The sequence below is a fragment of the Mesoplodon mirus genome, assembly GCF_964341445.2.
Source record: "Mesoplodon mirus genome assembly, chromosome: 12".
Classification (NCBI taxonomy): Eukaryota; Metazoa; Chordata; class Mammalia; order Artiodactyla; family Ziphiidae; genus Mesoplodon; species Mesoplodon mirus.
Genome location: NC_138988.1, coordinates 67999208 through 68025159, shown reverse-complemented (window position 1 = coordinate 68025159; position 25952 = coordinate 67999208). Strand labels below are relative to the sequence as shown.

The following is a 25952-nucleotide window of genomic DNA, read 5'->3' as shown; positions in this document are numbered from 1 at the left end:
ATAACTGACTGGAATGGTCGAATGAGTGTGTGTAAAGCCACTGTGATGAATCTCAATTTGGAGCCTACTCAGTGGAGTGAATCTCTGAATAAAATAGAAATTCAGACTTCTTTGAGTTCACTGGTGTCCCCCGTAAGTTCTTTTTTTTCAGTTGAGGTATAAGTGACATAGAACATTAGTTTCAGGTGTATCTCATATGTTCTTTCTGCCACAGGCCTGATAGATACAGTTAATGATGTTTCCAAGCTGAGCAAGGAGGTTGGGATGAATCATGATTTCCACATGGAGGAGAAGGTTTTGCCTCCAAGCAGGTACAGGCTCTTCTGATTTTCCTGTTTTATTCATCCTGGTGTAGGTATTTAGCACTAATGGATTCTGACCAGACTCAAAGCATTTTTATTTAATAACACAATCAGTGCTTGAATCTAAGCCATTAGAGGTCTCAGCAACTGAAACAGAAGAGTATTAAATTATAATTATTAGTATCAGAGGGTCAAGAAGCAAATGTTATTTAACCGGTGAATAAACCCAAGCAATTATTGGGATGTTCACTTTGGGACCCCACTTAATAATAAAATAGTTAGGGTGGATTTCAGATCTTCTCTGACAGATGTGGAGGAATTAGCCTGTAGTAGCTATCTATTGCTGCATGACAAATTACCCCAAAACTCATTGGCTAAAACAGTGTTCATTATCTCCCAGTTTCTGTGGGTCAGGGATTACGGGTGTGGCTTCACTGTGTGCTCTACCAGTCTGTTGATGTTGGCTTGAGCTGCCCTCAGTTCCTTGCCACCTGGGCCTCTCCATAGGGCGGCTCACAAAACAACAGCTGCCTTCCCTCACCCAGGGTGAGAAAGCGAGAGGGTAAGTGGGTGAGAGATGGTGCCCAAGACAGAGGCCACAGTCTTTTTGTTCCCTAACCTCAGGAGTGACATCCATGGCCTCTGCTACATTTTGTTTGCTAGAAAGGAACCCATAAATCCAGGCCACACTCCAGGGTACAGGATTACACCAGGGTGTGAATACCAGGGATCTAGATCTTTGGGGTCATTTTATTGGTATTGGTTGCCTACCACATGGCTCCTGTCTTATCAGTTACTCTCTTATGTGATCACAGACTTAAACAGGCACAGATAAAAAGATCAATTTCCTCATAGTGGTGTTTTCAACTGCCCCCTCAACTCCTCACCTGCACCCCCATTCCCCACTTCATAAATCAGCTTAATTTGTGAATCAAGATCAGAACCCTGTTGATAAGGAATGCTCCCCCACCCCCATCAAGCCTTATTTTTCATTCTTCTTAGTTATATTGACATTGCAATAAATAAGAACCATTCCGTAAGTATGACTTGCTGGTTTATTGGCAGTTAAGTGGGTAAATTCATTGTCAGATTTTACATTTTAAAACAGTTCTGATTTCCCACCAATAGACAGATACGTGATGGCAGCTTGTGATAAGTCAATTTCCTTAACTGTTTTTGTCATTTGTCAGCTTCAGGGACTCTGTTACTAAAGTGCTGTTTTCTGCCACAAGTTGCTGCCCTGGTCTTCCTGGTCTGATCTGCTCTTGCCAGTAGATGTCCATGTCAAGCACAGCTTCTCTGGGAACAGGTTTTCACCAAAACCCAGATCTTCTAGCATCTCTCTCACTGCTTAGATGTTTCTGTTGCTGGCAGGAGAGAAGGTAAAAAGAGTAGAGGAAATGAGAGAGGGAGAAACGAAGCAGGGGAAATAGTACTATTCAGAGCTGGGTTTTCAAGTAAGGTAATACAAAATTTATATCAGGAAAAAAGTTGAAATCGAGTTTGAGGTCACTCCTTATTGGCAGTTGGCTTTACTTTGGGCTCATAGGATGAAGTTAATTACAGTTGTAGGTTCCTAAGGGAAATCCCATGTTTGGGCATTCATTCATCAGGCATTTGTTGAGTCCTTATTATGTGGCAGGAAAAATGTTGAGTTCTGGGGATAGAGGTAGCTACAGCTATAAATAAATAAGACACTGTCTTTGCTGTCAAGAAGCTTTTGTAAGAGAGACAGATGAATAACAGAGTGTGACTGATAAGTTCACTCAGAGCTGTGTGAATAGAGTTCAATGAAAGTTCTCAGCTGCCTAAAGATCAGAGAAGATTTGCCTATGGAGGAAGACTTAGCCTATGATGACTTGCATCTTAGAGGTGGTCTGGGTGGGAAGGAATGCTCCTGGCAGAGGAATCATGTTGGAGGCACAATGGTGTGAACTGAACAAGTATCTTGATGTGATTGAGCACAGGGTATTATGAGGTAGGAGGAGATAAATTTGAAAGGACGGTAGAGCAATATCAGGAAGGGTCATATGAGCCATTTATACTGCTGGTGATGGGAAGCCCCAAAGGACTTTGAGCATGACCTCATGATCAGAACTGCATCTTAGAAAAATCATTGATTTTAGAATGAATTGGTGGGGAACAGATTAAAAAGGGACAAGACTGAAGACAGAGGGACCAGTTAATGGCCTAATGTAGTAGTCCAGGTAAGAGATGATGGTAGGAGGGGATGGATTCCAGAGACATTTAAAAAGCAAAATTTATGGAACTTGGAAGATGGATTGGACAAATAGGGTGAGGGGAAAAGCTTTAAGAACAATTACAGTACACAGTAGACTATTAAATTATAGTTGGTTACCTCTGCTACCTCTGCTGATTGAGATTGGTGTGTTGGGAAAGGAATTTTGATTTTTGTTTTATTCATCTTTGTATTGCTTTCGTTTGTTTGTTTTACAAGGAGCATGCATTACTAAGGGGGGATGTTTAATGCCAGAAAACCAATCACTATTTGGCCATGACTAGGTACAGCCTCAGAATTTTCAAATGATTCTTTTTCTTCCTATTAGTCTAACTGTATAGGTCAGAGAAATCATTTAAATAAAGGTCAGAGGAAAATTAATTCCTTTTAAAATATTAATAGACAATTTTTTAGCATAGTTTCGTTTTGCAGAAAAATGATGGAAAATAGAGTCCTCACATTCCCCCTTTTCTCCTGCACAGTTTCCTCTATTATTTATATTTTATATTAATATGGTATATTTGTTACAATTGATGATCCAGTATTAATACATTATTATTAACTCAGGTTTACACTGGTGTTCACTTTTCGTGTTGTATATTCTGTGGGTTTTGAAAAATGTATAATGACATGTATTCACCATTTCTGTATCATACAGAGAAATTTCACTGCCCTAAAAATCCCCTGTGTTCAACCTATTTGTCCTTCCCTCCCTCACTCTGAAACCCTTGGCAACCACTGATCTTTTTACAGTCTCCATAGGTTTTTCTGTATTTCTTATAGTTGGAATCATATAGTATGTAGCCTTTTCAGATTGGATTCTTTCAATTAGCAATATGCATTTAAGGTTCCTCCATGTCTTTTGGGGGCTGGATAGTGCATTTCTTTTTAGTGTTGACCTCTTGGTTGCTTCCAAGTTTTGGCAATTATGAATAAAGCTGCTGTAAATGTCCATGTGCAGGTTTTTGTGTGGACATAAGCTTTCAACTCATTTGAGTAAATACCAGGGAGCACTATTGTTGGATTGTATGGAAAGAGTATGTTTAATTTTGTTAGAAACTGTGGAACCATCTTCCAGAGTGACAGTCTTACACTTTGCATTCCTACCAGCAATGAATGAGAGTTCCTGTTGCTCCCCGTCCTTGTCAGCATTTGGTATTGTCAGTGTTTTGGATTTTGGCTATTCTAATAGGTGTGTAGTGGTATCTCATTGTTACTTTAATTTACAATTCCCTAATGAGATGTGAGGTTGAGCATCTTTTCATATGCTTATATGCCATCTGTATATATATCAATACTTTGGTGAGGTGTCAGTTCAGACCTTTCCCTGTTTTAAAATTGGGTTGTTTTATTGTTGAATTTTAAGAGTTCTTTGTATATTTTGGATACTAGTTCTTTATCAGATATGTGCTTTTCGAAGATTGGAGCTTGCCTTTTCATTCTCTTGTCTCTCACAGAGCAGTTCTTAATTTTAATGAAGCCCAACTTACCAATTTTTTCTTTCATGGATCTTTCTTTTGGTGTTGTATCTAAAAGGTCATTACCAAACCCAAGGTCACCTAGATTTCTCCTGTTATCTTCTAGAAGTTTTAGAGTTTTATGTTTTACATTTAGGTCTATGATCTATTTGTGGAAGGTGTAAGATCTGTATCTAGATTCATTTTTTTGCATGTGGATGTCCAGTTGTTCCAGCACCATTTGTTGAAAAGATTATCCTTTCTAATTGAATTACCTTTGCTTCTGGTTTTTGTTTGTTTGTTTGTTTTTGGTTTTTTAAAACATTTTTTAAAATTATTTATTTATTTATTTTTGGCTGCATTGTGTCTTCGTTGCTGTGCGTTGGCTTTCTTTAGTTGGCTATTGGGGGCTACTCTTTGTTGTGGTGCGTGGGCTTCTCAGTGCAGTGGCTTCTCTTCTTGCGGAGCATGGGCTCTAGGCACGTGGGCTCAGTAGTTGTAGCTCACAGGCTTTAGAGCACAGGCCAGTAGTTGTGGCACACGGGCTTAGTTGCTCTGCGGCACGTGGGATCTTCCTGGACTAGGGATCTAACCTATGTCCACTGCATTGGCAGGCAGATTCTTACCCATTGTGCCACCAGGGAAGTCCCTTTTTTTTTTTTTTTTTTGAGTGGGGGAAAAGGACGGATATTTCTGGCTTCCATGACTGGCTACATGGTAGTGCCATTGAAATTGGGAATACAGGAGGAACAGTTTTGGAAGGGGAAAATAGTGAATTCAATTTTAGACCTGCTGATTTGGAAGTATCTATAGATATTCAGGTGTTATCTAAGAAGGAAAATCCTTTCCTAGATTTTAGGTCTATAAGAAAGTGAAAGATCATTTAGTTCATTGCTATATGTGTACATAAAGGGAAACTAAGTCACATCTTTTCTAAGCTAAATGCAAAATCAGTGCTAAAGTTCAGCCTGATCTCTATTCAGGGTTCTTCCTCCTGCAGAGGGCGGGCTGTGCTGGAACCACAAGGAGCCCTTCTGAGAGGTTGTGCTGGTGCCCTTGACATCCAAGTTTAACCACAGCTTATTCAGCTCTGCTACCTTCCAAACATAGTTCCTGGCCTTTCCCTGTCTGTATAATGGTCTTTTATCATATCAAACACTGTTTGGGGCTTAGGAGATAATGACCTTTTGGCAGTTTTCGAGTAGAGAAAGTAATTTGTTCATTTAACCTTCTTACAGTCTGGAAGGCAGGGTCAAGGAGACAATGCACAATGCCTTTTGGGATCATCTGGAAGAGCAATTATTAGCTACTCCTCCAGACTTCAGCTGTGCTCTTGAATTCCTAAAAGAAATTAAAGAGGTGAGTGACGAACCTTTCATTTGTAGATGTAAAGTTCCTAGACAGCCCCCGCTCACTGGAATGTCAGTGGCTAGCAAATCCTAACTGAACATGGTCCATGAATCAGTCAGAGTCTAATCAATAGACAGAAATCACACAGTAATTTCAACAAAGAAGTTTTAATGTGAAAATTTAATGTGAAAATTATTATAACAGGGAATTGGAGAAATGAAGTCTTTGGGCTAGTAAGAAGCAAAGAAAACTCTACTGGAAGATCAGACATAAGGAGAATCCTTTCTCATCCCCAGGGGATGGGGAAAACCCAAGGACCCAGTTACTCATTTGAGGGCATGTCTGTGCCAGGGGAGGTCGCTGGCCTGTGTGTGCTGCTGGCCGCCGTGTACTGCAGGAGCTGGTTGCCAGAGCAGTTGCCTGTGCTGCAGGAACCTGGCCCTGGAGAAGCAGCCACTTTCTCTGCAGAGTCCAGCACTAGAGAAGCCTCTCAGCTGTAGGAGCCAGCCACCTGCAGAGCCATATGTACTATAGGAGCCTGCCATGTGAGCATTCCAGAACCAGGAAGAAAAGCTCTTGCCTTTTGCAATGTCTTTCTAGTATGTGGTGGATACACCCTAAGGTGACCCCCAGTGATCCATGCCCTTGTATAATCCTCTCTCCTTGAGTGTGGATGAGATCCATAACTTGCTTTTAATCAATAGAATATGGCAAAAGTGATGGGATGTTACTCCCAGGATTACATTTCATTATGTGAGACTTTATCTTAGCAGGCTGGAGAGAGAGTCTTTCCAGCTGGCCTTGAAAAAGCAAACAGGTAGGGACTTCCCTGGAGGCGCAGTGGTTAAGAATCTGCCTGCCAAGCAGGGGACACAAATTTGAGCCCTGGTCTGGGAAGATCCCACATGCCGCGGAGCAACTAAGCCCGTGTGCCACAACTGCTGAGCCTGCACTCTAGAGCCTGCAAGCCACACTACTGCAGCCTGCATGCCTAGAGCCTGTGCTCTGCAACAAGAGAAGCCACCGCAATGAGAAGCCTGCGCACCGCAATGAAGAGTAGCCCCCGCTCGCCACAACTAGAGAAAGCCCGCATGCAGCAATGAAGACCCAACACAGCCAAAAATAAATAAATACATAAATAAAATTTTAAAAAATTGTTTAAAAAAAAAGAAAAAGCAAACAGGTATGTTGTGAACTGCATATGGAGAGGGCCACATGGCAAGGAAATGCAGGTGGCCTCTAGGACTTGAGGGCAGCATCCAACAAACAGCCAGTAAGAAGCTGGGGCCTTCAAGTATGCAGCTGTAAGGAAGTGAATTCTGTCAACAATTTGAATGAGCTTGGAAACATTCTTCCCCAGTCAGGTTTCCAAAGGAGAACGCAGCCCAGCCAACACCTTGATTGCAACCTTGTGAGATCCTGAACAGAGGATCTAGTTAAACTTTCTGGACTCTTGACTCACAGAAGCTGTGAGATGTCAAATGTATATACTGTTTTAAGTCTCAATGTTTATGGTTAATTTGCTTATGATAACAGAAAACCAATTAATAACCATCTCACATGCACCCCAGTGTTCATAGCAGCACTATTCACAGTAGCCAAGACATGAAAGCAACCTAAGTGTCCATGGACAGAGGAATGGGTAAGGAAGATGGGGTCCATATACACGGTAGAATATTGCTCAGCCATAAAAAAGAATGAAATAATGCCATTTGTGGCAACATGCATGGACCTAGAAATTATCATACTAATTATCATACTGTCATACTAATTATCATACTAAGTGAAGTAAGTCAGACAGAGAAAGACAAATATCAGGTGATCTAATTTATATGTGTAATCTAAAGTATGATACAAATGAACTTATTTGCCAAACAGACTCACAGAGAAAATGAACTTACGATTACCAAAGGGGAAAGGGTGAGGGCAGGGATAAATTACGAGTTGGGGATTAGCAGATATAAACTATTGTGTGTAAAATAGATAAACAACAGGTCCTACTGTATAGCACAGAGAACTGTATTCAATATCCTGTAATAAACCATAATGAAGAAGAATATGAAAAACAATTTCATTATATATATCTATATAGATATAATCTGAATCACTTTGCTGTATACCAGAAACTAACACAACACTGTAAATCAACTATACCCCCCCCAAAAAAAAACAGTGCCATCTACAGATGAAGCTTAAAATTGTGCCATCTGGTAAAGGAAAAATATTTAAAGGACTTACTCCATTTTCTCAGAGAAGAAACTCCATTTTCTCAGAGAAGAAAAGGATGGATTTGGAGAGGATTTGAGAGGCAGCAAATTGATAAATGTTGCATTCCATTCCTTTGGCTACTCAGCTTCCATATGTACCCCTCTACACACACTCAAATTCCTAAAAACAATTCTATTTTTACCTAATAAGACATAGCTATCCAGGAAATTCCCTGGCCGTCTAGTAGTTAGGACTCCGTGCTATCACTGCCATGGGCCCAGGTTCAGTTCCTGGTCAGGGAACTAAGATCCCACAAGCCATGCAGCACGGCCGAAAAAAGAAAAAGAAAAGACAAAAGACATAGCTATATGTCTTACAAGTTCTTATCCTTTTCCCCAAATGAGGAAACTCACATTCCCAACAGTTATAACCGTTGCTGTCTATGATATACCTCATATTCGGTCATAGTCTCACTGAATATTCTATTACCTATAGGCTAAACTGTAAAATTTAACTTCCAACAACCTGTCTCTAAAATAATAATGGAGGTTCCTTAAAAAACTAAAAATAGAGCTATCATATGATTCTGCAATCCCACTCCTGGGCATATTATCCAGAGAAAACCATAATTCAAAAGATACGTGAACCCCAAATGTTCACTGCAGCACTATTTACAATAGCCAGGACATGGAAGCAACCTTAATGTCCATAGACAGATGAATGGATAAAGAAGATATGGTACACATATACAATGGAATATTACTCAGCCATAAATAAAGAATGAAATAATGCCATTTGCAGCAACGTATACACACTACTATATATAAAACATAATCATCAAGGACCTACTGTATAGCACAGAGAACTCTACTCAATTATTCTGTAATAACCTAAATGGGAAAAGAATCTGAAAAAGATATATGTATAACTGAATCACTTTGCTGTACACCTGAAACTAACAAAACTTGTAAATCAACTATACTCCAATATAAAATAAAAATTAAAAAAACTAATAATGGGAAGGAGAGAGAAGAAAATGGTTAGCATATACAAATAAAGCCATGCTTATAACAAGCAAAGAGAAAATGTATGGTTTTTGTTTCTGTAATTGGTCATGAGGCTGTAGTTGGTATCTATGGCTTCATTTTACTAGTCATTCCATATTTCCCTTGTCCTTAGCTGCTGGGGTTCTTTATCTGCTGGAGTGACCCAAACCTTCATTGCCAAAGAGTCTGAGTCCTTGGGCATTTTGCTTTTGTTGTTTGTATGTTGTGGTTTTCCCTTGATCTATATTCTTGGGTATGGAAGTATCAAGAGGTACCTTAGAATCTTCTGGGTTCCAGACACAGTCCTTCTTGTTCCCATTGTGTAGCAGCAACCCAGTTTCTCCTTAGTACTCAGGATCAATTACTCTAGTTCATAGAGGAACTCCTTTTTTACTCTAGTCCATAGAGGAACTCCTTTTTTACCTTGTTGGTTCAGTGGTATAGGGAGCCCAAAATGACCAGGGGGCTAGTCTCATCTTCTTATTCGTTGGAACCAATGTAAGCATTCCTCCCAAATCAGCAGAGCCCAAAGTTGGCAGGAGGGGAAATAAAAATTCTGCAAGTAGGTTATTAGATATAATGGTGAGAGGACCCAGTCCTACTTCCACCCCTTGATTCCTGGGACCATGTATTCTGGCTTTAGGGAATAGCACTGCATAATGGTTTTGATTCAAAGTATATATTGCATCTTATAAGACAGAACCTCTTCCTTTCAGGATATTATCTCTCAACTAATGCTGTAACTGAGTCTTCAATAAGCCGTTCCACCTTTCAGTTAAGACCAGTCAACTCTCCATGAGGGGTATGTGGGTATGAACCCGTTGCTGTACTTTCTTGGCTGTAAAATGAGTTCCTTGATTAGATGCAGTGCTGTGGGGCATACCAGGACCCAGGACAGAGGATAAGGCATTCTGTGAAATTTTGTGAGTATATGGATGTTGGTGCTAACAGAAGTAGTGCAGACAGGGAAGACAGCTCCATATTCAGAATGTGTCTATTCCATTGAGGGTGAATCTCCGCCCCCTCCACAAAGGAAGAGATCCAAAGAAATCATCTGCTACCAGGTGGCTGGCTGATCCTCCCTGGGGAATGGTGCCACATTACCAACTTAGTTGTTTGTGCTTTTTAGGATTTTTTTTATTATGGTAAACAAAATTTTTACCGTTTTAATAATAATGTTAAGTGTTACAATTCAGTGGCATTAAGTACATTCACAGTGTTGTGCAGTCATCACCACTGTCCATTTCCAGAACGTTTCATCTTCCCAAACAGAAACTCTAATCATTAAACAGTAACTCTTCAGACCCCCTTTCTCCCCAGTGCCTGGTAACCTCTATATTACCTTCTGTCTCTAGGAATTTGACTAGATTCCTCATATAAGTGGAATCACACAACATTTGTCCTTTTACATATGGCAAATTTTACTTAGCATGTTTTCAAGGTTCATCCACATTGCAGTGTGGATCAGAACTTCATCCCTTTTTATGGCTGAAAAGATTCCATTGTATGGATATACCACGTTTTGTTTATCCATTCATTTGTTGTTTTGTTTTGTTTTGTTTTTGGCCATGTCACGTCTTAGTCGCAGTGTGCAGCATCTTCAGTTGTAGCATGTGGGATTTTTTTTTTTTCACATCTTTATTGGAGTATAATTGCTTTACAATGGTGTGTTAGTTTCTGCTGTATAACAAAGTGAATCAGCTATATGTATACATATATCCCCATATCCCCTCCTTCTTGTGTCTCCCTCCCACCCTCCCTATCCCACCCCACTAGCTGGTCACAAAGCACCCAGCTGGTCTCCCTGTGCTATGCAGCTGCTTCCCACTAGCTATCTGTTTTACATTTGGTAGTGTGTACATGTCAGTGCTACTCTCTCACTTAATCCCAGCTTCCCCTTCCCCCCCATGCCCTCAAATCCATTCTCTACGTCTGCGTCTTTATTCCTGCCCTGCCACTAGGTTCATCAGTGCTGCTTTTTAAAAATTCCATATGTATGTGTTAGCATACAGTATTTGTTTTTCTCTTTCTGACTTATTTCACTCTGTATGACAGATTCTAGGTCCATCCATCTCGCTACAAATAACTCACTTTCATTCCTTTCTATGGTTGAGTAATATTCCATTGTATATATGTGCCACATCTTCTTTATCCATTCATCTGTTGATGGACACTTAGGTTGCTTCCATGTCCTGGCTATTGTAAATAGAGCTGCAGTGTACATTGTGGTGCATGTATCTTTTTGAATTATGGTTTTCTCAGTGTATATGCCCAGTAGTGGGATTGCTGGGTCATATGGTAGTTCTATTTTTAGTTTTTTTTTTTTTTTTTCTCACTGTTATGTTCTCTCCCGTTGCAGAGCACAGGCTCCGGACATGCAGGCTTAGCGGCCATGGCTCACGGGCCCAGCCGCTCCGTGGCATGTGGGATGTTCCCGGACCGGGTCACGAACCCGTGGACCCTGCATTGGCAGGCGGACTCTCAACCACTGCACCACCAGGGAAGCCCTATTTTTAGTTTTACAAGGAACCTCCATACTGTTCTCCATAGTGGCTGTATCAATTTACATTCCCACCAACAGTGCAGGAGGGTTCCCTTTTCTCCACACCCTCTCCAGCATTTATTGTGTCTAGATTTTTTTTTGGATCCACTTTCCTTTTATTTATTTTTTATACAGCAGGTTCTTATTAGTTATCTATTTTATACATATTAGTGTATATATGTCAATCCCAATCGCCCAATTCATCACGCCACCACCGCCCCCCGCCTCTTTCCCCCCTTGGTGTCCATATGTTCTCTATATCTGTGTCTCTATTTCTGCCCTGCAAACCAGTTCATCTGTACCGTTTTTCCAGTTCCCACATATATGCGTTAATATACAATATTTGTTTTTCTCTTTCTGACTTACTTCACTCTGTATGACAGTCTCTAGATCCATCCATGTCTTTACAAAGGACCCAATTTCTTCCTTTTTATGGCTGAGTAATATTCCATTGTATATATGTACCACATCTTCTTTATCCATTTATCTGTCGATGGGCATTTCGGTTGCTTCCATGACCTGGCTATTGTAAATAGTGCTGCAATGAACATTGGGGTGCATGTGTCTTTTTGAATTATGGTTTTCTCTGGGTATATGCCCAGTAGCAGGATTGCTGGGTCATATGGTAGTTCTATTTTTAGTTTTTCAAGGAACCTCCATACTGTTCTCTACAGTGGCTCTATGAATTTGCATTCCCACCAACAGGGCAGGAGGGTTCCCTTCTCTCCATACTCTCTCCAGCATTTATTGTTTGTAGATTTTTCGGTGATGGCCGTTCTGACCGTGTGAAGTGATACCTCATTGTAGATTTGATTTGCATTTCTCTAATGATTAGTGATGTTGAGCATTTTTTCATGCATTTGTTGGCAATCTGTATGTCTTCTTTGGAGAAATGTCTATTTAGGTCTTCTGCCCATTTTTGGATTGGGTTGTTTGTTTTTGTGGTATTGAGCTGCTTGTATATTTTGGAGATTAATCCTTTATCAGTTGCTTCGTTTGCAAATATTTTCTCCCATTCTGAGGGGTGTCTTTTCGTCTTGTTTATGGTTTCCTTTGCTGTGCAAAAGCTTTTAAGTTTCATTAGGTCCCATGTGTTTATTTTTGTCTTTATTTCCATTTCTCTAGGAGGTGGGTCAAAAAGGATCTTGCTGTGATTTATGTCATACAGTGTTCTGCCTATGCTTTCCTCTAAGAGTTTGATAGTGTCTGGCCTTACATTTAGGTCTTTAATCCACTTTGAGTTTATTTTTGTGTTTGGTGTTAGAGTGTGTTCTAATTTCATTCTTTTACATGTATCTATCAATTTTTCCCAGCACCACTTACTGAGGAGGCTGTTTTTTCTCCATTGTATATTCTTGCCTCCTTTGTCAAAGATGAGGTGATAATATGTGCATGGGTTTATCTCTGGACTTTCTGTTCTCTTCAGGATCTTTTTTAAATTGTGGCATGTGGACCCTTAGTTGTGGCATGTGGACTCTTAGTTGCAGCATGTGGGATCTAGTTTCCTGACCAGGGATTGAACCCGGGCCCCCTGCACTGGGAGCACGGAGTCTTAGCCACTGGACCACCAGGGACGTCCCCATTCATCTGTTGGTGGACACTTGTGTTTTCACATTTTTGCTATTGGGAGTAGTGCTGCTATGAACATTTGTGTACAAGTCTTTGTTTGAACATCTCTTTTCCAGTCTTTGGAATATATACCCTGGAGTGGAATTGCTGAGTCATGTGATAATTCTGTATTTAATTTATTGAGAAATCACTAAACTGTTTTCCACAGTGACTTACCATTTTACATTCCCACCAGAAATGTATGAGTATTCCAATTTCTCCACATTTTCACTTATTTTTCAACATTTATTTTCCATTTTAAAAAAAATTATAGATCTTCCCATGGCACAGCCTGTATGAAGTGGAATCTTAATGTGGTTTTGATTTGCATTTCCCTAGTGGCTAATGATGTTGAGCATCTTCATGTGCTTGATGCCCTCTTCTGCATCATCTTTGGAGAAATATTTACTCAAGTCCTTTGCCCATTTTAAAATTGAGTTGTCTTTTTGTTGTTGAGTTGTAAGAGTTCCTTAAACATTCTGGATAGCTGACCCTTGTCTGATAAATGATTTGCAGATGTTGTCTTCCATTCTGTGGGTAGTTTTTTCACTTTCTTGATAGTGTACCTTGATGCACAAAAGTTTTAATTTTATTGAAGCCTCATTTATCTAGTCTATGGTTGCTTCTGCTTTTGGTGTCATATCGTATGAAATCCAAGATTATGAAGATTTATTCCTATTTTCTTCTGAGAATTTCAGTATTTTAGCTTTTATGTTTAGGTCTTCCACCCATTTTGAGTTAATTTTTTATTTGGTGTAGGTAAGGTTCAACTTCATTCTTTTGCATGTGGATATCCAGTTTCCCCAGTACCATTTGTTGAAAAGACTGTCCTTTCCCCATTGAATGGTCTTGGAGTTGTTCTCAAAAATCATTTGACCATATGTCCAGGTTTTATTTCTGGGCTCTCTATTCTAGTCTGTATGTCTGTCCTTGTACCTGGATATGCTTGGTCTCTTATGGGCCATTTTCATCTGATGATAGATTGTGGTGGTGCATGTCCAGCCTTGTGGCTAGGTAGGTCAGACAACACCGAGTTTCTGGTGGGAATCTCAGGCCACATGGTCACCCAGTGTCCTGTGGTGCGGTGTTTACTTTCTGCCAAGGGTCAGGCACAAGCCAGAAACTGTTTCTCAAAAGGCAAATAGTTATCTGCAGAAGAGGGCATAGATTTGCTCCCAAATCCTAGAAGTCTGTGCTGTGATGTTCCTGTTGGTGTTTGCCAGGGCTCTGTACAGCATCCTTACTTGCCATGGACACTTCAAGTATCATTGAGTCTGCTGGATCAGGCCTAAATGGTAGAGTGACTTGTATAGCAGCCTGAACTTGCTGCAGAGCCTAGTCTTACTTGGTTCCACTTGAAATTGGCAACCTTGTGAGTGACTCTAAATGCGTGTCACAGTAGCAATCTCAAATGTGGTGTATGTTGCCTACCACATCCACAAAGTCCTACAAGTGTTGTGCCTTTTTTCATGATGGGTGGTTTGAGGTACAGAACTTACTTTTCATCTTGGAGTGGAAAGCTTGACAAGCTCAGACCACTGAAACTCTAGCAACTGCACTGAGGTCACCAGCTGCCCAATTCTTGTAGGGATTATCTGCCATCCTCTAGTTTGCATGCTTTTCTAGGGCATCTAAGGTACTTGCTACTTTCTGCTCATCAAATCCAACGGACATGTGGCCATTTGAGTTCAAACCTCACTCATGGTACAGATTTTGCATCAGTCAGGGTCCAATCAGGCAAAAGAAACCACATAGCAATTCGAACAAAGAGAAGCCGCTGTGCTGCAGGAGCTTGCTGGCAGGAGCACACCAGAGCCAGGAAGGAAGACGTCTTCCTCTTGCATTGTCTCTTTAGCACCCTGTACTGGCAGAACTTAACATTGTGCCAGCCAGCAAAGGAAAAATATTTAAAGGGCCCGGCACCATTTTCTCAGAGTAGGCACTGAAGGGTAGATTTGGAACTGAGAGGCTCCAAGTGGGTAACTGGCATAGTTTGTCATTTAAATGGATAGTATGGAGCAACTTTTATTTGTTTAAGATGAAGCTAAACAGTTGGGATCTTGCTGTGACAGCACAGTGTTCCATTAAATTAAACAACCCTATCCCTCACCACCACCAATGTCTAGACGTTACAGAGCCACAGAGATGAATAAGAGAGTCTCTGTCCACAGGGAACTTATATTTTTGGGTTAATAGTCTATTTCAAGGGACTTTTTTAAAAAATTTTATACTTCGTTTTTTTTTTGAATTTATTTTTTATACAGCATGTTCTTATTAGTCATCCATTTTACACACATCAGTGTATACGTGTCAATCCTAATCTTCCAATTCATCACACCACCCCCACCCCCACCCCCACCACCACTTTCCCCCCTTGGTGTCCATACGTTTGTTCTCTACATCTGTGTCTCAGTGTCTGCCCTGCAAATCAGTTCATCTGTACCATTTTTCTAGGTTCCACATATATGAGCTAACACATGATATTTGTTTTTCTCCTTCTGACTTACTTCACTCTGTATGACAGTCTCTAGATCCATCCACGTCTCTGCAAATGACCCAATTCCCTTCCTTTTTATGGCTGAGTACTATTCCATTGTGTATATCTACCACATCTTCTTTATCTATTCATCTGTCAATGGGCATTTAGGGCTCCCATGACCTGGCTATTGTAAATAGAGCTGCAATGAATATTGGGGTGCATGTGTCTCTTTGAATTATGGTTTTCTCAGGGTATATGAGTAGTGGGGTTGCTGGGTCATATGGTAATTCTATTTTTAGTTTTTTAAGGAACCTCCATACTGTTCTCAATCATGGCTGTATCAATTTACATTCCCACCAACAGTGCAAGAGGGTTCGCTTCTCTCCACACCCTCTCCAGCATTTGTTGTTTGTAGATTTTCTGATGATGCCCATTCTAACTGGTGTGAGGTGATACCTCATTGTAGTTTTGATTTGCATTTCTCTAATAATTAGTCATGTTGAGCAGCTTTTCATGTTCTTCTTGGCCATCTGTATGTCTTCTTTGGAGAAATGTCTATTTAGGTCTTCTGCCCATTTTTGGATTGGGTTGTTTGTTTTTATAATATTGAGCTGCATGAGCTGTTTATATATTTTAGAGATTAATCCTTTGTTGATTCATTTGCAAATATTTTCTCCCATTCTGAGGGGTGTCTTTTCATCTTGTTTATAGTTGCCTTTGCTTTGCAAAAGCTTTTAAGTTTCATTAGGTCCCATTTGTTTATTTTTGGTTTTATTTCCATTACTCTAGGAGGTGGATCAAAAAAGATCTTTCTGTGATTTATGTCAGAGTGTCCTTCCTATGTTTTCCTCTAAGAGCTTTATAGTGTCCAGTCTTACATTTAGGTCTCTAATCCATTTTGAGTTTATTTTTGTGTATGGTTTTAGGGAGTGTTCTAATTTCATTCTTTTGCATGTAGCTGTCCAGTTTTCCCAGCACCACTTATTGAAGAGAGTGTCTTTTCTCCATTGTATATCCTTGCCTCCTTTGTCACAGATTAGTTGACCATAGGTGCGTGGGTTTATCTCTGGGCTTTCTATCTTGTTCCATTGATCTATGTTTCTGTTTTTGTGCCAGTACCATATTGTCTTGATTACTGTAGCTTTGTAGTATAGTCTGAAGTCAGGGAGTCTGATTCCTCCAGCTCCATTTTTTTCCCTCAAGACTGCTTTGGCTATTCGGGGTCTTTTGTGTCTCCTTACAAATTTTAAGATTTTTTGTTCTAGTTCTGTAAAACATGCCATTGGTAATTTGATAGGGATTGCATTGAATCTGTAGATTGCTTTGGGTAGTATAGTCATTTTCACGATATTGATTCTTCCAATCCAAGAACATGGTATATCTCTCCATCTGTTTGTATCATCTTTAATTTCTTTCATCAGTGTCTTATAGTTTTCTGCATACAGGTCTTCTGTCGCCCTAGGTAGGTTTATTCCTAGGTATTTTATTCTTTTTGTTGCAGTGGTAAATAGGAGTGTTTCTTTAATTTCTTTTTCGGATTTTTCATCATTAGTGTATAGGAATGCAGGATATTTCTGTGCATTGATTTTGTATCCTGCTACTTTACCAAATTCATTGATTAGCTCTAGTAGTTTTCTGGTGGCATCTTTAGGATTCTCTGTGTATAGTATCATGTCATCTGCAAACAGTGACAGTTTTACTTGCTCTTTTCCAATTTGTATTCCTTTTATTTCTTTTTCTTCTCTGATTGCCGTGGCTAGGACTTCCAAAACTATGTTGAATAATAGTGGTGAGAGTGGACATCCTTGTCTTGTTCCTGATCTTGGAGGAAGTGCTTTCAGTTTTTCACCATTGAGAATGATGTTTGCTGTGGGTTTGTCGTATATGGCCTTTATTATGTTGAGGTAGGTTCCTTCTATGCCCACTTTCTGGAGAGTTTTTATCATAAATGGGTGTTGAATTTTGTCAAAAGCTTTTTCTGCATCTATTCAGATGATCATATGTTTTTTCTTCCTCAATTTGTTAATATGGTGTATCACATTGATTAATTTGCATATATTGAAGAATGCTTGCATCCCTGGGATAAATCCCACTTGATCATGGTGTATGATCCTTTTAATGTGTTCTTTGATTCTGTTTGCTAGTATTTTGTTGAGGATTTTTGCATCTATATTCATCAGTGATATTGGTTTGTAATTTTCTTTTTTTGTTGTATCTCTGTCTGGTTTTGGTATCAGGGTGATGGTGGCCTCATAGAATGAGTTTGGGAGTGTTCCTTCCTCTGCAAGTTTTTGGAAGAGTTTGAGAAGGATAGGTGTTAGCTCTTCTCTAAATGTTTGATAGAATTCACCTGTGAAGCCATCTGGTCCTGGACTTCTGTTTGTTGGAAGATTTTTAATCCCAGTTTCAATTTCATTACTTGTGATCGGTCTGTTCGTATTTTCTATTTCTTCTTGGTTCAGTCTTGGAAGCTTATACCTTTCTAAGAATTTGTCCATTTCTTCCACGTTGTCCATTTTATTGGCATAGAGTTGCTTGTAGTAGTCTCTTAGGATGCTTTGTATTTCTGCAGTGTCTGTTGTAACTTCTCCCTTTTCATTTCTAATTTTATTTGAGTCCTCCTCCTCTTTTTCTTGATGAGTCTGGCTAATGGTTTATCAATTTTGTTTATCTTCTCAAAGAACCAGCTTTTAGTTTTATTGATCTTTGCTATTGTTTTCTTTGTTTCTATTTCAGTTGTTTCTGCTCTGATCTTTATGATTTCTTTCCTTCTGCTAACTTTGGGTTTTGTTTGTTCTTCTTTCTCTAGTTCCTTTAGGTGTAAAGTTAGATTGTTTATTTGAGATTTTTCTTGTTTCTTGAGGTAGGCTTGTATTGATACAAACTTTCCTCTTAGAACTGCTTTTGCTGCATCCCATAGGTTTTGGATTGTCGTGTTTTCATTGTCATTTGTCTCTAGGTATTTTTTGATTTCCTCTTTGATTTCTTCAGTGATCTTGTGGTTATTTAGTAATGTATTGTCTAGCCTCCATGTGTTTGTGTTTTTTACGTTTTTTCCCCTGTAATTAATTTCTAATCTCATAGCATTGTGGTCGGAAAAGATGCTTGATATGATTTCAATTTTCTTAAATTTACTGAGGCTTGATGTGACCCAAGATGTGATCTATCCTGGTGAATGTTCTATGGGCACTTGAGAAGAAAGTGTAATCTGCTGTTTTTGGATGGAATGTCCTATAAATATCAATTAAATCTATCTGGTCTGTTGTGTCATTTAAAGCTTGTGTTTTCTTATTAATTGTCTGTTTGAATGATCTGTCCACTGGTGTAAGTGAGGTGTTAGAAGGCCCCCACTATTATTGTGTTACTGTTGATTTCCTCTTTTATAGCTGCTAGCAGTTGCCTTATTTATTGAGGTGCTCCTATGTTGGGTGCATATATATTTATAATTGTTATATCCTCTTGGATTGATGCCTTGATCATTATGTAGTGTCCTTCCTTGTCTCTTGTAACAGTCTTTATTTTAAAGTCTATTTTATCTGATATGAGTATTGCTACTCCAGCTTTCTTTTGATTTCCATTTGCATGGAATATCCTTTTCCATCCCCTCACTTTCAGTCAGTATGTGTCCCTAGGTCTGAAGTGGGTCTCTTGTAGATGGCATATGTATGGGTCTTGTTTTTGTATCCATTCAGCGAGCCTGTGTCTTTTGGTTGGAGCATTTAATCCATTTGCGTTTAAGGTAATTATCGATATGTATGTTCCTATTATCATTTTCTTAATTGTTTTGGGTTTGTTTTTGTAGGTCCTTTTCTTCTCTTGTGTTTCCCACTTAGAGAAGTTCCTTTAGAATTGTTGTTGAGCTGGTTTGGTGGTGCTGAATTCCCTGAGCTTTTGCTTGTCTGTAAAGCTTCTGATTTCTCCATCAAATCTGAATGAGATCCTTGCTGGGAAGGGTAATCTTGGTTGTAGGTTCTTCCCTTTCATCACTTTAAATATGTCATGCCAGTCCCTTCTGGCTTGTAGAGTTTCTGCTGAGAAATCAGCTGTTAACCTTATGGGAGTTCTCTTATATGTTATTTGTCGTTTTTCCCTTGCTACTTTCAATAATTTTTCTTTGTGTTTAATTTTTGCCAATTTGATTACTATGTGTCTTGGCATGTTTCTCCTTGGATTTATCCTGTATGGGACTCTCTGTGCTTCCTGGACTTGGGTGGCTATTTCCTTTCCCATGTTAGGGAAGTTTTCGACTATCATCTCTTCAAATATTTTCTCTGCTCCTTTCTCTCTCTCTTCTCCTTCTGGGACCCCTATAATGTGAATGTTGTTGCGTTTAATGTTGTCCCAGTGGTTTCTTAGGCTGTCTTCATTTCTTTTCATTCTTTTTTCTTTATTCTGTTCTGCAGCAGTGAATTCCACCATTCTGTGTTCCAGGTCACTTATCTGTTCTTTTGCCTCAGTTATTCTGCTATTGATTCCTTCTAGTGTAGTTTTCATTTCAGTTATTGTATTGTTCATCTCTGTTTGTTTGTTCTTTAATTCTTCTAGGTCTTTGCTAAACATTTCTTTTCATCTTCTCGATCTTTGCCTCCATTCTTTTTCGGAAGTCCTGGATCATCTTCACTATCATTATTCTGAACTCTTTTTCTGGAAGGTTGCCTATCTCCACTTCATTTAGTTGTTTTCCTGGGGTTTTATCTTGTTCCTTCATCCGGTACATAGCCCTCTGCCTTTTCATCTTGTCTATCTTTCTGTGAATGTGGTTTTTGTTCCACAGGCTGCAGGATTGTAGTTCTTCTTGCTTCTGCTGTCTGCCCTCTGGTGGATGAGGCTATCTAAGAGGCTTGTGCAAGTTTCCCGATGGGAGGGACTGGTGGCGGGTAGAGCTGGCTGTTGTTCTGGTGGGCACAGCTCAGTAAAAGTTTAATCTGCTTGTCTGCTGATGGGTGGGGCTGGGTTCCCTCCCTGTTGGTTGCTTGACCTGAGGCGACCCAACACAGTAGCCTACCCGGGCTCTTTGGTGGGGCTAATGGCAGACTCTGGGAGGGCTCACACCAAGGAGTACTTCCCAGAACTTCTGCTGTCAGTGTCCTTGTCCTCTCGGTGAGACACAGCCACCCCCCGCCTCTGCAGGAGAACCTCCAACAGTAGCAGGTAGGTCTGGTTCAGTCTCCTATGGGGTCACTGCTCCTTCCCCTGGGTCCCGATGCACACACTACTTTGTGTGTGTGCTCCAAAAGTGGAGTCTCTGTTTCCCCCAGTCCTGTCGAAGTCCTTCAGTCAAATCCCGCTAGCCTTCAAAGTCTGATTCTCTAGGAATTCCTCCTCCTGTTGCCGGACCCCCAGGTTGGGAAGCCTCACGTGGGGCTCAGAACTTTCACTCCAGTGGGTGGGCTTTTGTGGTATAAGTGTTCTCCAGTTTGTAAATCACCCACCCAGCAGTTATGGGATTTGATTTTATTGTGATTGTGCCCCTCCTACCATCTCACTGTGGTTTCTCCTTTGTCTTTGGATGTGGGGTATCTTTCTTGGTGAGTTCCAGTGTCTTCTTGTCAATGATTGTTCAGCAGTTAGTTGTGATTCCAGTGCTCTCGCAAGAGGGAATGAGAGCACGTCCTTCTACTCTGCCATCTTGAACCAATCTCTCAAGGGACTTTTAACAGTTCCTTTGCCTATTTCATTCTTGCCCTTTGAAGTAAAATAATCTAACAAATGCTTCCTTTGGTAAATTAAGAGTACCTCACCACTGTGTGATGGTGTGTATTTTATATTTGTTGTACCTTGCATTTATTTTTACCATACCCCTTGACTCTATTCATCTCTTTATCTCAATCTGCATAGAAAATGATACACTGTTGCTATCAGTGATCCCCTAAACCCTCAAACTGTCATTGGCCCCTAAACAAAGATAAATAGTATCCTCTAGGAAATTTAGGGACCTAACTTTTTTTAAAAAATTTTTATTGGAGTATAGTTGATTTACAATGTTGTGTTAGTTTCTGCTGTACAGCAAAGTGAATCAGTTATACATACACATATATCCACTCTTTTTTAGATTATTTTCCCATATAGGTCATTACAGAGTATTGAGAAGAGTTCCCTGTGCTATACAGTGGGTCCTTATTAGCTATCTATTTTATATATACTGTTGTGTATATGGCAATCCCCATCTCCCAATGTATCCCCCCACACCACCGCTGCTTTCCCCCTGGTAACCATACGTTTGTTTTCTACAGCTGTGACTCTATTTCTGTTTTGTAAATAGGTTCATTTTTACCATTTTTTTAGATTCCACATTAGCGGTATCATATGATGTTTGTCTTTCTCTGTCTGACTTCACTCAGTATGACTCTCTAGGTCCATCAGTGCAAATGATATTATTTCGTTCTTTTTTATGGCTGAGTAATATTCTGTTGTATATGTATATGTATGACATCTTCTTTATCCATTCCTCTGTCAATAGACATTTAGGTTGATTCCAGGTCCTGGCTAGTGTAAATAGTGCTACAGTTGAACATTGGGGTGCATATATCATTTTGAATTATGGTTTTCTCTGGATATACATCCAGAAGTGGGATTGCTGGATCATATGATAGCTCTATTTTTAGTTTTTAAAGGAACCTCCATACTATTCTCCATAACTTCTTGATCCTTAAAAGACACAGGCTGGGATGTCTTTGGCTAAAGGGATTGTCCATTAGAGAAAGTTTCGGGCTCTGAACAGAAAGCAACTTCTCCTTTGACTTTCTTTCCTGGGCAGATCTTGCTGTCACTGCTATTACCACACCAGAACTGCCTAAGAAGTGAGATTGAAGAAGGCCTGGACATGAACCTCCTTAAGCAGGAAGCAGAACACAGGGCCCTGAATGTCCCTCATCTCTCTAAGTACATTCTCAACATGATGACTCTGTTGTGTGCACCAGTTCGAGATGAAGCAGTGCAGAAACTAGAGAGCATCACAGACCCTATTCGGTTACTGAGGTGTGAAACTTGACCAGTTTCTTGAAACCTGCCTCAGCCCCTGGGCCGGGCACAGCTGGGCCAGACACTGGGTCACAGCCTCTGTCTTGGCTGGCTCTTCCCTACTGAAGACCTGACTAACTCCTGTTTTCTCTGGTCTATTAGCTTTTCTTTTCCAAAGATGGCCTTAGATTGACTGGCCCCCTATGCACCATCCTACCATAAATCATTGGAGTATGTAATCCTTTCTTCCAAGGAATTCAAACATCCCTATCCCAGGTTTTCTTATTGCATTTCACACAATATGAGGGATAGGGATGGGAGGTTACCCCTTTTTCAGAGCTATAGAAACCATGACCCAGAAAGTTAAAAAAAAAAAAAAAAAAAGTGAATTGTCCAAAAATAGCATCAGAAATAACATCAGCTAAAATCCCACTTCCCAGAGAGATTTGTTGGCATGCTGGTGTGTTTCCTTCCACTAACTACTCTTTTTAAGAGACATAGAATGACTGTTGTGGCAAGGCCTGAAGGCTTTAACATCTAGAGACTTATCTGTTCCCAGCTCTGCCACTCACTCACTTACGCACTCTGGGCCTTGGGTCCTAGGCCGCAGTGCCATCTTTTGTAAATTTAGGAGGCAGGACTAAGTTAGTTTTAAAGCCCCTCCTACCTCTGGAATATGGTGATTTAATGATATCTTGTGTAGGTTCCCCCTCACTGGATTTCCTTTCATAGTATAAATATTCTATTTCCTCCTGTGTCAGAGGAATCTTCCAGGTTCTGGGCCTGATGAAAATGGACATGGTGAACTACACTATCCAGAGCCTTCAGTCCCAACTGCGGGAACATTCCATCCAGTATGAACGAGCTAAATTTCAGGAACTCCTCAACAAGCAGCCTCGTATGTGTATAACTTGAGGGCAGGAGCAGGGCATACGGCTTTGGGTCTGACTTTAAGGACGTGAGAGAGCACTCTGCCTCTTTTGAGGAGCAGAAAGTTTCTTCCTCAGATGGGGGTGGCAGAAGGAATAGTTATCTAAGCCAGAAAGGCTTCCCCCCACCAAAGCATTTACTTATTGAGGAGGAGGAGATCTTGAATCTTCGTCCCAAGGCCTCAGGGATGTAGGAGCTGAAGATAATTAAGTACTCTTCCTGTCACAGGCCTCCTCGATCACACTACCAAGTGGCTGACCCGAGCGGTGGCAGACCTCTCCACGCCGCCGCCTAGCTTCCCTGACACTCCCGACTCCTCCAGTGTGGTCTGCCCCTCTCCAAGTGAGGCAGCCAACAGCCCGGAGCCCCTCAACCGCAAAATGGTGCTGTCCCAGGGCTTCCTGAACCTCCTTCTCTGGGACCCTGAAGATGAAGAGTTCCCTGAGGTAGGACTGTGGGGGGCCTTGCCTTGTTGTCTGGGACTGAGGACTTGCATGGGGACCCTCCTCTCCTGACCTGCTCTGCCTGCTTCCCCAGACCCTGCTGATGGACAGAGCCCAGCTGCAGGAGCTGGAGGCCCAGCTGCGCCAGTTAACCATCCTGGCCTCGGTCTTGCTAGTGGCCAGCAGTTTCTCTGGCAGTGTTCTGTTTGGCTCGCCTCAGTTTGTGGATAGGCTGAAACGTATAACCAAAGCCCTGATGAAGGAGTTGAAGTCCAGGTGAGTTGCATAGATCTTTTTTAGAGTAAAGATAGGTGATATGAAGGCACAGGCAGGTAATGAAGGATGCCTTATGTTCCACAACAAACCACATAAAGGCCCTTTGGAATCATTCACAAAGATTGTTGGTATCTTTCCATAAGTGGCCTTGAGGCTTGTAACAAAGAAAAATAAAACTTTCTTCCAAAAGGGTAGTATGGAGGATAGTTTACTATAAAATGATTCATTATCTTGCTTGCTACAGAAGAGTCTTTATCTAGTTGAGTGGGCTGGTCGTACGTATCTCCAGGAGTCAGCCAGTCAGTCAGCAATGTTGATTGAATATCACTGAGTGCAGGGTGTCACACCAAAGGAAAAAGCGGAATCAGAAGGCCAGGTTTGTCATTGTAATTGGTGAGAGTAGGACAAATGACCATGGAAAATGTCCAAGAAAGTGTTAAAAATGTGCATATATAAATAAATCCCATGGGGCTAAAGAATACTGAGTGGATACGAAACCCTTGTCTAGAGTTTATTTTATAGTTTATCTTGTTTTCTAAGAAGAAGAACATGGTATCACACAGAGAAAGAAGTCAGTATCTGGAGGGTAACAGTGAAGACACTGACCCTGCCCACTGGGCTCTGTGCTTCCAGGGCCTGGGGTGAGGGCAGAAGGGTGGCTGGGCATCTCCCTCACATGGGCCCGACTTCTGGTGTGGAGCTTCGGGGCTCAGGGCCACCCCTGGGTACCAGCTTACTCTCCTTCATGGTCTAGGCCTGAGGAGGAGGCTATGCTGTGTGAGTGAACAGGTGTCTCAGGAAATCCATCAGAGCCTCCAGAATATGGGCCTTGCTGCTCTGAGCAGCGACAACATAGCATCGCCGATAGGAGAGCTCCAGAACATCACCAGGAAGGAGAACTGTGTCCACAGTGTCACTGGTGAGCATGCCTTTGGGGTGGTGGGAATGCTGAGGGGAGAGCCAGTACCCCACCGGAAGGTGCTTACTGAACCATTTAACAATAAAGGGCATGAGGATTGGGCAAGTCACTGTGTAGGCTTTAATTGTTGCATAATGCTGGGTTGAAAATATATCCCTTTTAGTTTAAAGACTGACTCTATGGCTGAAGGAAGATTTGTACCGGGAATTCATGGCTTCTAGGTGTGGCATACTGTCCAGCCAATCCGGTTAAGTCATCCCTGGCCTTCTGGGTCATTTTTTGGCTGCAATCTAAGACATGTGACACCCACTCCCTGCCGACAAGAAGTTGATGCCGAATTAGGCTGGAGGACATGTTCCCAAAGCAGGGATTTCCCCTGTCCCATATTGGCATGATGGCCGTGAACTTGACATTGCTCTTAACCTCAGCCATCTGAAGGGTCAGTCAAAGATCCTCCTGTTATGTCAAATACCAGGATTTAACTGATGAACACTTAAGGAATCTTTTGAATAGAAATGTGCTAGCCCACTAGTTTTGGATCTTTGCTTTGTCCTTGAGAGTTAGGTAGCAGCCCCCTTCCCAAACAAAACAAATTTCCTTGTCTGGGTGAGTGGGTAGGTCAGTGAATATCTCAGTTAACTTTGAACTTGGGTGAGTAGAGTGCAGGGGGCAGTGTTTCTCCCTGCACGTTGTTTGCTCTTTCCCTTCTCACTGTCTATTCCTGCTCACAGATCAGCGGATCCACTTGTTCCTCAAATGCTGTTTGGGTCTTGGTGTGCAGCAGTCTCTGCTAGACCTCCCTGGAGGCCTTACCCTCATTGGGGCAGAGCGGGCAGAACTGGGCCAAAAGTTCGTCAACTTAACACACCACAATCAGCAGGTGTTTGGCCCCTACTACACGGAGATCTTAAAAACCCTCATCCCCCCAGCCCAGGCACTGGAGACAGAAGGGAGGTCTCTCTGATGGCACTGGCTCCAAGCCCTGGTACCTTGGACCCAGGAGAGAAGCCCATCATTCTCTTGCGGTGACATCACCAGTGACCAGCAGAGCAGCAAGCCCTCTCCCTGTCTGCAGCCAGTACACTACACTGCAGTGACCAAGCATGTAGACACTGGCTGGCCCAAACTCATTCACTAATAAACTTCTGAACTGCAAGCTAACCCCACGCTTCCTGTGCGGCAGCCGTGGCCAG

At 41.2% G+C, this 25952-nt stretch overlaps 1 protein-coding gene across 1 annotated transcript; it reads left to right on the top strand.

Annotated features, from left to right (window-relative positions):
- Window positions 1-249: 249 nt before the first annotated feature.
- TCP11 (t-complex 11) lies at window positions 250-25723 on the top strand (the record flags this gene model as incomplete). Its single annotated transcript, XM_082639113.1, is given in 9 exon segments — window positions 250-311; window positions 5237-5357; window positions 21989-22209; window positions 22953-23089; window positions 23350-23567; window positions 23659-23840; window positions 24595-24604; window positions 24606-24759; window positions 25491-25723. Coding segments are annotated over 9 exon segments (1323 nt in total). The 5' UTR covers window positions 250-264.
- Between the last annotated feature and the right edge of the window lie 229 nt (window positions 25724-25952).